Source organism: Rhipicephalus microplus, chromosome 2 (genome assembly GCF_043290135.1).
Source record: "Rhipicephalus microplus isolate Deutch F79 chromosome 2, USDA_Rmic, whole genome shotgun sequence".
NCBI classification, from domain to species: Eukaryota; Metazoa; Arthropoda; class Arachnida; order Ixodida; family Ixodidae; genus Rhipicephalus; species Rhipicephalus microplus.
In genome coordinates this window covers 218,866,587-218,880,671 of record NC_134701.1, presented here as the reverse complement: position 1 = coordinate 218,880,671, position 14,085 = coordinate 218,866,587, and the positions used below count along the sequence as shown (strand labels likewise).

Here is a 14,085-nt window from a genome sequence, read left to right as displayed (position 1 = left end):
CATCCCTCAAATTTATGTCTCTAGCGTTGCTCCTGTTTGCCCTTTTCGGTCTCCTCGTCTTTCTTTTTTTGTTTCTTTTCTTTTTTCAAACTGTGCTCACGTATTGCGATTATTTGGTCTCAGAGGTTTTTTTTATTGCACGTTTTGAATATGTTTTGAATGAAGAAAGAGATGTTTGAGATCGTTCTTCATAACTGTCTTGAGATTACTTTAAAAAGAGCCTTGGAAGATTCATCGCAAAGTGGTAAATAGCAGGGACTCCAAAAATGAAATATGGCAAAACTCAGTAAAGAGATTGAAGGGTGGATATTTGAGGCGACCCTTACGAACAAGCACAATAAGGTCAAAAGTAAACAGGCACTGTGAACATTGCGCCCAAGGCTACATCATTCCCTCGTCTTTCTTTTCAGTCTCTTTTCTTTCTCATCATCATCATCTCAATGTCTTTCTTTGTGTTGCTCTCGTTGCCTGCCAGTTGCAACTTTTGTTAGTTTTGCTTCGTACGCTGCTTTCGAGACGGAGTTGTTTTCAGTCCATTAGCTAATCTTTCCCGTGAATTCAATATGAATTTTTTTCCCTCTACCAGAGTTGACACAGCTGTCATTTGTAGCTTTGCTCGATTCTGGCATCCGAAGAAGAAATCGGAGCACGTGCCATACACTTCAGCAAACAAGCAACAAACACTTTTTTTTGTTTACAGTTTGCTCCAAAACTTTCGACTAAAAATGACGACAAACATTAGCCTCTTTGGCATTCGCATTATCTTCGCCAATATCAACCATCATTATCGTTTAGTTTGGCCTATGTTGTTTCCATTGAATAATGAAGACCTTGTTTAATCGAATTCTATTAGCCTATTTCCTTCGCAACGGCATTAAATATGTCTCAACGCATCATAATTCTATTCCATCAGCAAAGCTGCGGTCATCGTCTAGGCTTCGCCTATGTTACAGAATTATTAGGTTCTAAAGCGCATTTATAAGCCTCGGGAGTTTACCACAACTGTATGAAGCCTAAATAGGATAATATATAGTTATATGTTCATTTTACAGTACATGTGAACATGATTGTCACGGTGCAGAGACGACATGATTGATTTGCGATGGATTTTATCACTATATTTCCCTAGATCAACGGTACAGCAAAGTTAAGAGAATGCTGACAAAGCAAGAGAGTTGCAGATAATTTTTTTACGCAAAAGCGTTAAAGAGGTTCTTTCGCGGAAATTCGGGCATCGTTGTCAGCGTCATTCGTTTTGAGCTCAAAATTATCATCTTGTCCGTAATCGTAAAATCGAGAAAGATGCAAATAAAATAAACAATGAAGGAATTTAAGGTCTGAGAAAGGATCAAAATTTGCGGGGCTAGCAGCTGTTCCACCACACAGGCATGCGTCTGCTAGGGAACGCAGTGAAAATACATTCATTTACTTGGAAATACATTGAAATTAACTAAACTTTCGTGCTCTACGGGTGGCAAACACCGCTAAGGGGCCATATATTTCCGCTTCTCTTCCTTACATTTAGTATGGAGTGCTTAGATGGTGCTTGATCAAGTGCCGGTTCACGCTGTTGATAATTTTTATCACATTAGTAGCAGACCTGCTGAAAAACTGTCAAGCTAAGTTGAGTTTTTTTTCTTTTTGTGAGTAATACAGGCTGAGGTTGTAGTCTGTCTCAAAACCTTTATCTCCGAGCTGATAATTGTGTCACAGTATCTATCAACCCTCCCAATTCGGCCCGCACTAAAAGGCACACACAAAAAAAGTTAACTTCTCATGACATAAGAAAATCCGGAAGTAAAATGTTGAGCCTGCCTGTACTAAAGTGAACCTCCCGTGCAGCCACTGCTTGTGTGTGACTTCACTCTGCCGCACCTCCGAAGCATGGCAGGTAATGTGACCTTCATCATATAATAAGCACTGAGTTTCCTGACGTAACTCGTTCTGGCATTCGCAAGTTCTTTCTGGCCAATGCAATGGATCGCGTCATGTTTTACGGACCATTTGTAAACAGAGTGCAGGATTCTGACTCTCTGACATCATGGGCACGACGATGGCCGCGACATTCCTATAGTGTCAGTCCATTGAAAAAAAAAAGAGCGCTTAACCTTTCCAAGAACACGAGGCACAGTTCCACGTTGCAAGACTTTTTTCGTTAAGCTCGGGTACATGAGTGATATTCTCGTTTCTTTGCAGAGACACCAGATGCACCCGATGACATCAGAGTCGTAGAAGCGACCAGTCGACGAATATCGCTTCGCTGGAACGCGCCTTTCAACGGGAACAGTGACATTCTTGGCTATTTCTTGCAGTGGAAAGAAGTTTCTGGTGAGTTTCTGCTTCGTCGCCAAATGTCTATCTTTTCGTGTGCACGCAGAAGTATACATGAAAAAAACGATATATATATATATATATATATATATATATATATAGAGAGAGAGAGAGAGAGAGAGAGAAAACGAGTATGAGTAGCCTAGGAAAGAGGGGCTACTGTTATGTAAATATAATGAAGGAGCACTACTCACCGCTGCGGATCGCATGAAAGAACCATTTAAACGGAGCCATCAACTGTAAAAAAAAAACCACAAGTGTTGCACAAATCTTTGCAGTATTTCAAACTTGCGGATGTCTTAGCACAGGGGTCAGTAACTGGTAGCCCGTGAGGCAGAAATTTAGAGCTCCGACCACAACTATAGGAACCACCCCCTCCCCCGCGAGCTCAATCCTAAGTAAGCGGTGAATACCCGCACGACTTTCTGCTGCGGCAGATGAAGAACCTAGTGTATGTTTTAGTCATCTGGCTTATAACTTTCAGCCTTAAAAGTCGCATTAAATGTCGCTTCTTTTTTCTTGTACACTACGTTCAAAATGGGCCTTTTGCGGGTCTGACCAGCGCCTCCATTGGAGATAATCGAAAACGAAGTTGAGGGTCCTTATCCTGTGATATTGCTCACCAAGCACTGGCTAGCTATCTCGGGGGCCTGCATCTGCTCCTTTCTTTGGAGGAAACATTTGCATGTTTTTGACATTAGCTGTCGCTTGTTCGGCAGCTGACGTAGTCGTTAATCCACTAAAATTCATTAGGCGTGCTTTGTCGATGCCGGCACGCATGCGCAATATACATACCCAGAAAAGGCCCATGGCAGCTTTGTGACATGCGTGCAGTAAATAAAGGTGGTGTTCATACCAGTTCTGTACATCACTCTTGTCAGTTCAATAATACTTTTTCCCTTTGCCTGTAAAGGCCCCTCTCCCGGAACCCCCTCAAACACCGTGTGACCTCTGCCGTCCCGGCTTCATGCAACTCGGTCCTTCGGCCCAAAAGGTTTCCGACACCAGCGTTGGCAAATATGGTTCTACGCCTATCTCGGCAAATTACTAAATGGTCCAAAAAAAGAAATATATATAGTGTGTCACTCCAGTTTGGCTCAACCACCTCTGTCTACCATCAGCATGAAACAGGGAAGACATCCCCGACTTATGTGTTATTGCGTTTACTCTCAGGCACATGGCAGAAGGATTCGCGACATGTGGAGGTACCCGGTTCCAACACCTCAGCTGTGTTGGACGACCTGGAGCCTATCACTGCTTACCATCTGCGCGTGCTCTCAGTCAACAAGTTTGGGAGGAGCGAACCAAGCCCCATGATTTCTGTTACCACGGACGAAGAAGGTAGGTCCTATCTTCCCTGAGTATCTAAATTGTTGGAACAAATAATCAAGATATTATGTTGTTTTTTGTGCATTACGCTTGTGCAAGTGAATTATTAGTTAGCGTGGATGTTGTATACCAACGAAGGCTAATGGTAAATGTGCCCCTCAAATTCACATTTTAGGAATGTTTTCGTCCGGTTCACACAAAAGGCAATTGGTTCGCTAAAGAAACACGCGTGAATAGGCGCTGGTGTCATTTTTATATTAAATGATGGGTTGGTAATCATTTATTATATATCTATATTTCGTAAGAAAACAGGGACCACTAGATTGTCACGGGTTTGAGAAGTGGACTAAGGCAGCAGACTGTAAGTAAATGGTGTAACTTTTTATTTGGGCTGAACTTGTGTCCAGTCAACGAAAAGTGAAACTACAGCGATACACACTGGCACCGATAACGGCGGACAGAGCATTGGCCAACGATAAAGTGACAAGCGGCGAAGTGCGTCGGCATTTATACATGTGCTGTCGAATATTCCAGACTTATCACTGGTCGTCGCGCAAGCTCTAGAATAACCTCGAGTGTTTTCATGTAACCATGGAATGGGTTCACTAGAAGAGCGTATTGCCTCACGAATTCAAGGCCGCAACATTTTCAAGAATCTGTCCAGTACGAGTAGAGTTAAATTTTGACGCACGCTGCAAACGCATTTTTAGGGGCGAAGCTCTTTATAGCGGCACCCGTTCGTCCCCCGTAGTATGTAACAAGTATAACATTTTGACCTCCAAGGTGGTGCCCGTGAGAGACTTCTTCTGTGCGTTGTTGAACAATAAAGAATAGTGCTCAATGTACATGTCAATGGCTGCTAATGGGGAATGAGAGATAGGAGCATTCGGCTTTTAGTTAACGCGCAGGCTGCGATCACCATTAGCAGCCATTGTCATGTACATTGAGCACTATCTGACGAGAAAGGGTTGCTACGTTATAGTCGCTGGGTGTAACCTCCTTAGCTTTAGAAAGGTTTAGCGAGCGTTAAGCCGCAGTGCCATGAATACAATGAACTTGTATATACCATGAATGAACTCGAGGTGGTTAAAAATGGGAAGTAGATACGAAGCGCAAGCCGTAAGAAAGTAAAGGCCGAATTCTCCGCCTCTCATTTCCCATTAGCAGCCATTGGCATGTACATTCAGCACTATCTGACTGAAAAAGTTTGCTACGTCATACTCGCTGGGCGTAACCTCCTTGGTTTTCGAAAGGTTTAGCGAGCGTTCGGACGCAGTGCCATGAATACAGTGAACTAGTATATACCATGAACTCGAGGTGGTTAAAGGTGGGAAGTGGACCCGAAGCGCAAGCCGTAAGAAAGTGTGCGTGTGCCACCTCTCGTTTAGTCCTTGGAATGTCCGCTGGATAGCGGTGCTTCTATATGGGGAATATATGATGAAAAGATGCGAGATGGTGGTACTTGGAGTGTTGAATATATGGACGAACGGACACATAGACAGATGCATGGATGGACGCATGAACGGACGCAGGGGCGGCTGCATGGTCAAACGCAGGGACGGACGCATGAACAGACGCACGCACGAACGGGCTGATGGACGCATGGACGGTCACACTGACGGACGCATGGACGGACGGAAGCAAGAACGAATGGAGGGATGAATTCTTCGCCCCACTCTCCATCATTCACTCCGTGGATATGTTGCCATTTTTTTTCTTCTCTCGTCCCCACGAAAGCACTGGAAGCTAAGCACAAAAAGATGGCAGGGGCAAAGAAAATACGTCACGCGCGCCTCGTGACGTTGAACACTTTTTTCTCCGTTTTTTTTTTAAATACGTGGCTTTTCCGTGTGGTCGCGCATGCACACATGGACAAGTCCCGGCCTCTCCCGGAGATCCCTGAAACGACCAAGCGAGCCATGCTCAAATCAGCCAATGGCTGACAGATGGCAATCTACGAGTTATTCTTGAGCGTTTTTCGTCATATGTCGAGAGAAGAGAAAGTAATTTTGAGCTGATTTTGATAATTTATTGCGTATTCCAGTCCACGTCCTGCGCTCTAATATTTGGCTCGCATGTTCTTGAGAGCCTCGACTACTGATCATAGTATTTTCTAACTATACTCGAAAAGTGTTGCAGGGCCCCTTTAACAGAGCGATCTTTAATAATCACGAGTCTTCTCGAACAATGAGGCGCAGTTTGTGCGAACCAATTCTGGCAGGCTTTGTGGGCGAAAACTGATTGATACAAGCGCGAAAATAAGGAACGCGCCTGGCAATAATATACAGATGTGGGCTCCGATATCACGCGTCATATACAAATTCACTGATATTTTGTGTTATTAACTCAAAACTGAGATATCTGACTATAATTTCAGCCTCTGCGAGTCAAAGGTTGGGTTAACGAGCAGATAAGTACCAAGTGCATGAAAACAAGGCATTTTGCCGTTTCTGTGCAGTTGATAAAAACACAATGCTAGGTTGCATAAGAATGCTTTAACGGCGGCCGCAAATTCGTGACGGCTCCTTTTATGGCGCCTATGTACTGTCCATATTGCTCACTACCATTTACGGAAATATTGATGCGTATCACTGTATGCTTGAATACTAGGAAAAAAAGAGCACTTCCACCATATCTAATTTAAATTTCCAATCTATTCTGCAACAATATGTGGCGAATCGCATTAGGGATGTGAAGTGTGTTAGGAGGAGGGGTGAGTGGTGAATGACGAACGCAGTTTGTCGGCGTGTGTATTGTCACTTCGAGTTCTCCACGGCGCTTCATTCTAAGCACGTGTTATAATTAGCGAACACCACTAATTACATCAGCATGCTTAGCGTTAGATTTCACGCAGGGCTGCGATCTGTCAACACGGCCGCAATGATGAGTTACGGACGCGCCATCTAGCTATATAGTTTTCGTGATGCAGTGGCGGCTCTTCAGGTAGTTGAATTAAATATATGCAAGGAAATACAGTGAGGCTTGAGTGGAGGGTAATGATGGTCAGAGTACTTTAGGCTCCATTGTTTCTCCGGTGCCTAATTTAACCACCACATTCTTCCTGATACCAAAGACCAGTGTTTGACGTTGGTTTGAAGTTGGAAAAAAGGGACACCAAAAGGAGCATTGGCTTGGTTAGAATTGATAAGCTCCACTCTGAGAAATCTACTGCCATATGTTTCACTATTATAAGTTCAACAATAGCGGAGAGAATCAAGGTTGAAATTTCAATTTTAAATTTTGAGTCAAAATCTTGATAATGACGTAGAAAACATGAAAATGTTTTTGTAGTTTTTTCATGGCATTGGCTCGATGAAATTCTGTGAAACCTCGCATACTAAGTCTATGGCACCAACAAATTGCAACGCACTGCATTTTCATTGATTAAAAGCTATAAAGCCCTATAGACACCTTCGAAATTTCTTACGTAACGGTATTTGGTCAGCACCAAATACCGTGACGCCAATGTCACGTCGCCACCCGCATTATTTTTTTCGCGCGTTTTTCCTCTACAGAGTAGTACTTTTGGTGTTGTGGAATTGTACTTAAATACGGAAAAAATCATTTTGCTCTGTAGTGTCCCTTTTAGAGGGCACTGTTCAACACTGTGCGGGGGAAGGGGGAAAGGGGGAAGGGTAAAAAGAAGAGAAAAGCAATGTAGGAAAGAGCAAAAAGGAGAAACTACTTTCTCACTGTAAGTATGATAGTACCGATTGCCAGTCGTTGGTACCGCAGTTATACATAAAATATAATTCCAAGCCAGCCCATTGCGTACTGGAGGTGGACCCTGTACCTCTTGTCTACTGCTGCGGCTGGTCCCTTCACCTTAATTTTATATACTCTTACATAATTAATCAACAACCCCTTTTCCTTTCCTTCAAAAAGTCTCCAGACAATGCACATATCGACCAGAAAAAGCTGAAGCAAAATCATTCATTTAGTTATTACTTGTCTATTAGTACGCTTCATAAATTATAGCAGCTGTGAAAATGAAGAACGTATGGTTGCTTCAAGTCACTGAAGCATCTCACCCGGACCTCAATGACTTTAAAGGCGTATAAGCCAGTCTACACGTTTACTCATTGCTAAGTATTAAATATGTTGTAATATAAGGCAACCAAAGGCTCTTCTTGTAATGATGTAAAGAGTTTTGCTAGACCTAAATGGCTTTAAGATAATAATGATATAAAACTGTACTGCTAGCTCTGCCGAACCAGAGTGGCGGAGTTTGAGGCGTAACTGCAGGAAGGGAAAGAGCGCCTACACTCTATTTTTTTTTATTGATTGCCACAATTTCCTTCCCAAAATACACGAACGCACAAAAGTTTTCAAAATACTGCTGGACTGCAAATTATGTAGTTTAGTGTCTAATTATTTATATATATTTACCTTTGCCTTCATAGTTGAAAAAGTACCCATAATATACGGCTATGTGAAGGTTCAGCAATCAGCTTTTAATTGATATGTGGGATTTAACGTCCATATAAATAAAACCACCATATGATTATGAAAGACGCTATAGTGGAGGAATAAAAAAATTTGAAACACCTGGGTTTCTTTAAGGTGCACCAACATCTGAGCACACGTGTCTACAGTAATTTCGCCTCTATCGAAAACGCAGGTGTCCCAGCCGGCATTTGATCTCGCGGCATGATGGTCAGCAGTTGAGGTCCTTAGCCACTAGACCTTCGCCGCGGGGCAGCATTGAGCTTTTGTAAGGTCAATTTACCACAAGGATTGAACAGTGTAAATCCAAAGACTTTGATATATTCATTGGCAAGTACTTAACTTTTCACAAGTTCCTGTGACAAGGCACTAGATGTACCTTCATTCCATTCAAAATAATTTATTCGAGTTATACAGTTGTCTTGTTGCAGCCATTTGATGAGCCGTTGTATCATGTTTCGTACTATTATCGAATGTGTAAGAACTAACCGTTATACAGTTGTCTTGTTGCAGCCATTTGATGAGCCGTAGTATTGTGTTTCGTACTATTATCGAATGTGTAAGAACTAACCGTTATACAGTTGTCTTGTTGCAGCCATTTGATGAGCCGTTGTATCATGTTTCGTACTATTATCGAATGTGTAAGAACTAACTACGTCATAGACGTAACAGCATGTATGCTTTGTAAAGCGTTGCGGACAGCCTCAAACTAACGACGTGTTGCCATGTTAAAAATCACATTCCTTGTATTGTCTGATCATTGGTGCATACAAAGAGCAATATTCTTGCAGTGCCTTCAAAACCTCCTGAAGATTTGGTTGTCGTGCCACTAAGTTCACAAGTTCTGAAGGCTTCGTGGAAGGTGAGTATGAAGAAGGAAACAGGACTACATTCGGTAATTAGCGTCTAACGCTATACGTAGCGAAAATAGACGCCCTTTGTCCCAACATGAAAGAAGGTATCGGCCGATTCTAGCAAATTATATATAAATAAATGCCTGTGCCACACTGCACCCCAAAAAATACAGATGAACCTAGGCAACCCATGAGGAGGATACCAAATTTTGTGATTCTGCCAGGAATTCAGGCTTTCTTTTTCGTGCGTTGTTTTCGATAAACTGCACAATTTACCGAATGAGCTTTGAAATCAATTAATGATTGATATGTGGGGTTTAACCTCCCAAAACCACTATATGATTATGAGAGACGCCGTAGTGGAGGGCTCCGGAAATTTAGACCACTTGGGGTTCTTTAACGTGCACCCAAATCTGAGCACACGGGCCTACAACATTTCCGCCTCCATCGGAAATGCAGCCGCCGCAGCCGGGATTCCAACCCGCGCCCTGCGGGTCAGCAGCCGAGTACCTTAGCCACTAGACCACCGCGGCGGGGCTTGAAATCAATTAAAAAGGCGAAACGAAAATTGAGAATTCATGTGATTGTAGTTAAGGTCTTTGGTGTTACACCTACCTCCCGACAAAATTTAGACGACCCAATTGAAGTTGCTGACTATTGCCTGCAGTAGTTCACGCTGTTTCTTGTGTTGTCCTTAACTGCCCAATTGGATGGTTTAAATAATTCTTTTTGAAGCAAGAAAGCTGGGCGAAAAATTCTGACGCGGAAGTTGTAGACGAGTACGCAAAACCTACGGTGACAGTGTTTCGAACTTTCTGTGAAATGTTCATAATTGTTTTTCTACTTTCTACATATATTCACGTGAAATACAAAAAAAAAACCTTGGGACGTGCTTGCTTACGCGCTCATGCGCGCCGTGAATGCAGTGTTATGTAACGTTCCGCGAACAAACGATACGCTTAATTCGGGGCGGTTTATGATAGCAATAAGCAGACACGGCTGTTATATTTTCTGTTGCCGCAAGAAAAACATACGTTTTCGCACAGCCTTCTCGAGGCAGTACTTGTGGTAAAATGTTAAGAAGCACTTCAATACAGCGCATAATCGAAAATGTCATGTAATATATATATATATATATATATATATATATATATATATATATACTGCTGGCATCTGCGGTAAGCAGGACAATATACCTGATAAATAAAAAGTAAGGAACAGTCTAACTCGACGTTTAGCATGCTGATGTACAACTTTCTAATTGAATATATTTCACCGGCTTCATTGTTTCAAATTTTCGTTATTATGCATGCTTAGATAGATAATTAGGAAGATCACAAAACCAGTGTGACGAGATTCTGGCAATGATGAGCAGCTACCATTGGGTCATGTTGTGATAGTGCGTCAAAGTATGAAAAGTGATAGACATTAGCTGTCGAATGAAAGTTTCTGTTTTCTTAGTTTTTGTCAGCGCGAATAACTCCTGATTCGGCGACTTCGAGATTCGGCAACTTCGGTGACTTTGAGGGTATCTATCTATCTATCTATCTATCTATCTATCTATCTATCTATCTATCTATCTATCTATCTATCTATCTATCTATCTATCTATCTATGTATCTATCTATCTATCTATCTAATCTATCTATCTATCTATCTATCTATCTATCTATCAATCTTGCTGCCTACACTTGGGTGCTTTAATGATCACCCCGTAACTTGGCGTAAACCAAGACTTGTATATGAGGGTAAGATGGCTGTACGGATGCAACTGGCTGATTATGACATAATGAATGTTACAATTCCCGTCATAAACGTCGTAAAACAGCACCCGCCAGACAGTAACACACACCCACGAGTGGGTATGTGCTACTGTATGTATATATGTGGGTATGTGAATTTGTGCCGTAGTTGAATGACACTTGATATATGTACTCAGGAACGGTGAGAACACACATGGGTAATTTAACGCTTGGTCATTAAGAAAAGGTGTCCATCGGCTGCGTTAACCGAATGAATGCCAAGAAAAAATTTCAGGGGGCCAGTAGAAGTTGCACACCAGCATTCTGCGTGGCAATCAAGTATTCTACTACAAAACCACGCCACGTCCCAAAAGTGCTTTTTGAATAGACCCTAATGGTCATGTAACGTCGATCGTGGTTGCAGTACTGGTTATCCAATTTTATAATCGTTACATATGTACTACTATGATACAGCCGTCATGTCAGGTTAACGTCAGTTGCAGCTAGGTGTCACCTGCCGAAGTTGACTTATGTAGCAATGCCCAAAGCTACCATCCTCGTGAGCATCAGCGCTTCATATCAGCTTATCATTTCTGGTGTTGGTAATGTTCATGTTGAGGTTGGCACCGTTACGTGCCTGTAAACAGCTGCTAATGTAAACCATATACAGCTCTAAAACATCTCTGGGTTCATTTCGTTAGCGCCATTTCATGACGTTTCGCTCAATAAAAATTTAAAATACATTCGACTTCCATGCGGATGCTTCGCACAACCTTGATTTCTAAGGTACGTGCTGTCTGCCCATTTTTGGGTGGGCAATGCATATTTTTCAATGTTCTGACGTGGATAAAGGAAGTCTAGAGGTAGCAGACCACGAAGTCAAAATAAGCCAATTAATATTTATTTTCTTATTATATACAGTTTTGAGACACCGATGTGCCCATACGCTTGGATAGTTTTTGTTCAACGGTACTTTTTGACGATTTCTCATCATAGGAGCTAAAATAGGTCATAAGAGTTAAAATACTGATTTAGCTTTATCATATTTATTATCATTATCATCAGCCAGGATGCGCCTACGGCGGTACAAAGGCGTATCCCACATTCCGCTATAAAACTTGGTCCTGTGGCTGCAGCGCCATTGTTATACCCGCGAGCTTTATCACATCTGCCCACCCAACTTTCTTTCTGTACTTGAAGTCTCAGTTCACGTGGCTGTTATCTGCACGAATTATTGGTATCTGAAAAGACAAATGAATGAATGTATAAATAAATTATTTTTTTCTGTCATATGATGGACGTGGCAAAAAAGAATCAGACTAAATGTTGTGATTAGCACCAACCTAACATTTACGAGGTGCGCGCGTGCATATACCATTGTGCTCCTTTGTGTAAGTTGACGATCGTATCCTGTGTTCATGGTTGTTTGTGCATAGGTTAGTAACGACAGAACCGTCTTTTTATTTTATTTTTTTTCAGCCGCCCCCAAACTTTTCGGCACACGGACGGATCCGCGGCTATTACGTCGGCTACAAGCCAGTCGGATCGGGCGAGTCATTTGTCTACAAAACAATTGATGTCCTGGATGGCTTCATTCCAGAAATAAGCATCACCAACCTGAAGCGTTCCACCAAGTACAGCGTGATCGTGCAGGCGTTCAACGGCAAAGGCGCCGGGCCCCCATCTGCCGAAATCACTGCTCAAACTTTCGAACATGGTGAACAAAAGGCAGACATCTGCCACTTTGCTTCTGTCTATAAACAGTTTTTACGTTAAATAATGAAAGTTGAATCATTGGCAATAACGCTCTCATTTGGGCTGCTTGGTGTATACTTGGAACACAATGCGCAGCTGGAAGTTTACACCCGGCCTGTGTATATCTGTTGCTCAGTAATGTCTTTAGCGCAGCCATTTATTACGTTCAATAATGGTTTTAATAAGCATGAATCAGACCAATCGTTTTTCGTGAGAGTGGTTAAATGTGCGCTTGCGCGACGGCGCGCGCTATTATCTTTCAGGCAGTCAATTATATTGAGCTACCTCCGCATGTATGGAGACAGTACAGTGAAGTCCCGTTGAAGTTAGCCTGCGCTATCGAATAAAATGCAATTAAAAGCACATTCTAAATATTAAATCATAATAATATCTAGAATTTGACGTCCTGAACTACGCTATTATTTCAATATAAGTAGTGGACACTCAGATCCATGCTCAGAGAATTTTTATAGGAGCCCCTGTAATAATGTCATTCTTGCCTTATGATGACAAATAAAAACCTGAGGTTAACCGTGTCTGCGTTTACAGCGCACTAAATCCTTCTTGACGAAAACTTGCTGTTGCATTTTGGGAGAACTCCTTGATTGATTGATTGATTTGTGGGGTTTAACGTCCCAAAACCACCATGTGATTATGAGAGACGCCGTAGTGGAAGGGCTCCGGAAATTTTGACCACCTGGGGTTCTCTACGTGCACCCAAATCTGAGTACACTGGCCTACAACATTTCCGCCTCCATCTGAAATGCAGTCGCCACAGCCGGGATTCGAACCCGCGACCTGCGGGTCAGCAGCCCTTAGCCACTAGACCACCGTGGCGGGGCCGAGAGAACTCCTTTAAAGCAGCGTTTTGCTTATTATTATTGCTATGTTGGCACGCCTATTACAGTGGCCAAACGATTAATCGTTAAATGATACAGACATCCTAAAAAGATGACGTTCGTTCACGAAGGCTCATTTTTTTGGGTGTGTGAAAGAATTTTTATAAGGAGAATGCTACAAACGGGGGGGTCGTCTTCTTTCCCTTTCTTAACCCTCCGCCGGCACCTTGCGGGGTTTTCACAGAATTTATTTGCAATACGTCTGTCCATGTGCTTCGGGTGGTAGATCAATTCACCCTTGCTGTGTCGATTGCTAGCTTTTTGGTTAGCTCAATTGGTAGAGCGACCACACCAGAAAGCTGTTGGTCGCGGGTTCGAACACGAAGAAGGACGGCCTGTTAGGCAATAAGAAGCTTTTTTTTTTCTGAGAAATTCCTATGCATTTCCTTGTGGATTCGTGCTACAAAGGGGTGGTTGGCTTCTCTCCATTCTCATAAGTTTACGTGCATTTTTGAGACACGTTTGATGCCTTTTTGCTGAATGACTATGTTTATTGTATAAAAGATAAATGTAGTATTAACATCCTGTTTCTTAATTCTTGCTGACAACTGGCCTGTGACAAACGAAGTTGAACGTTTTTGCACAAAAATAAATTCATTATTGTGATCGTTTGTTATGATGGTGCACTTAAAGTAGCAAGTACAACGCGCTTGTTTTCAAATGTTAAAAACAACTCGAAATCTTAGTCCCCGTAAACAAATAGATGGCTACCGCCATATTTTTGCTCTA

The 14,085-nt window shown here is 42.3% G+C and overlaps 1 protein-coding gene across 1 annotated transcript in view; it reads left to right on the top strand.

The window, feature by feature from the left end:
- LOC119169564 (cell adhesion molecule Dscam1) overlaps positions 1–14,085 on the top strand; it is a 547,574-nt gene that overhangs the window by 475,726 nt on the left and 57,763 nt on the right. The window contains exons 15-18 of the mRNA XM_075876128.1: positions 2,197–2,328; positions 3,505–3,672; positions 8,898–8,968; positions 12,182–12,419. Of these exons, the coding sequence (XP_075732243.1) occupies positions 2,197–2,328; positions 3,505–3,672; positions 8,898–8,968; positions 12,182–12,419 (609 nt within the window). The remainder of the gene's footprint in view (positions 1–2,196; positions 2,329–3,504; positions 3,673–8,897; positions 8,969–12,181; positions 12,420–14,085) is intronic.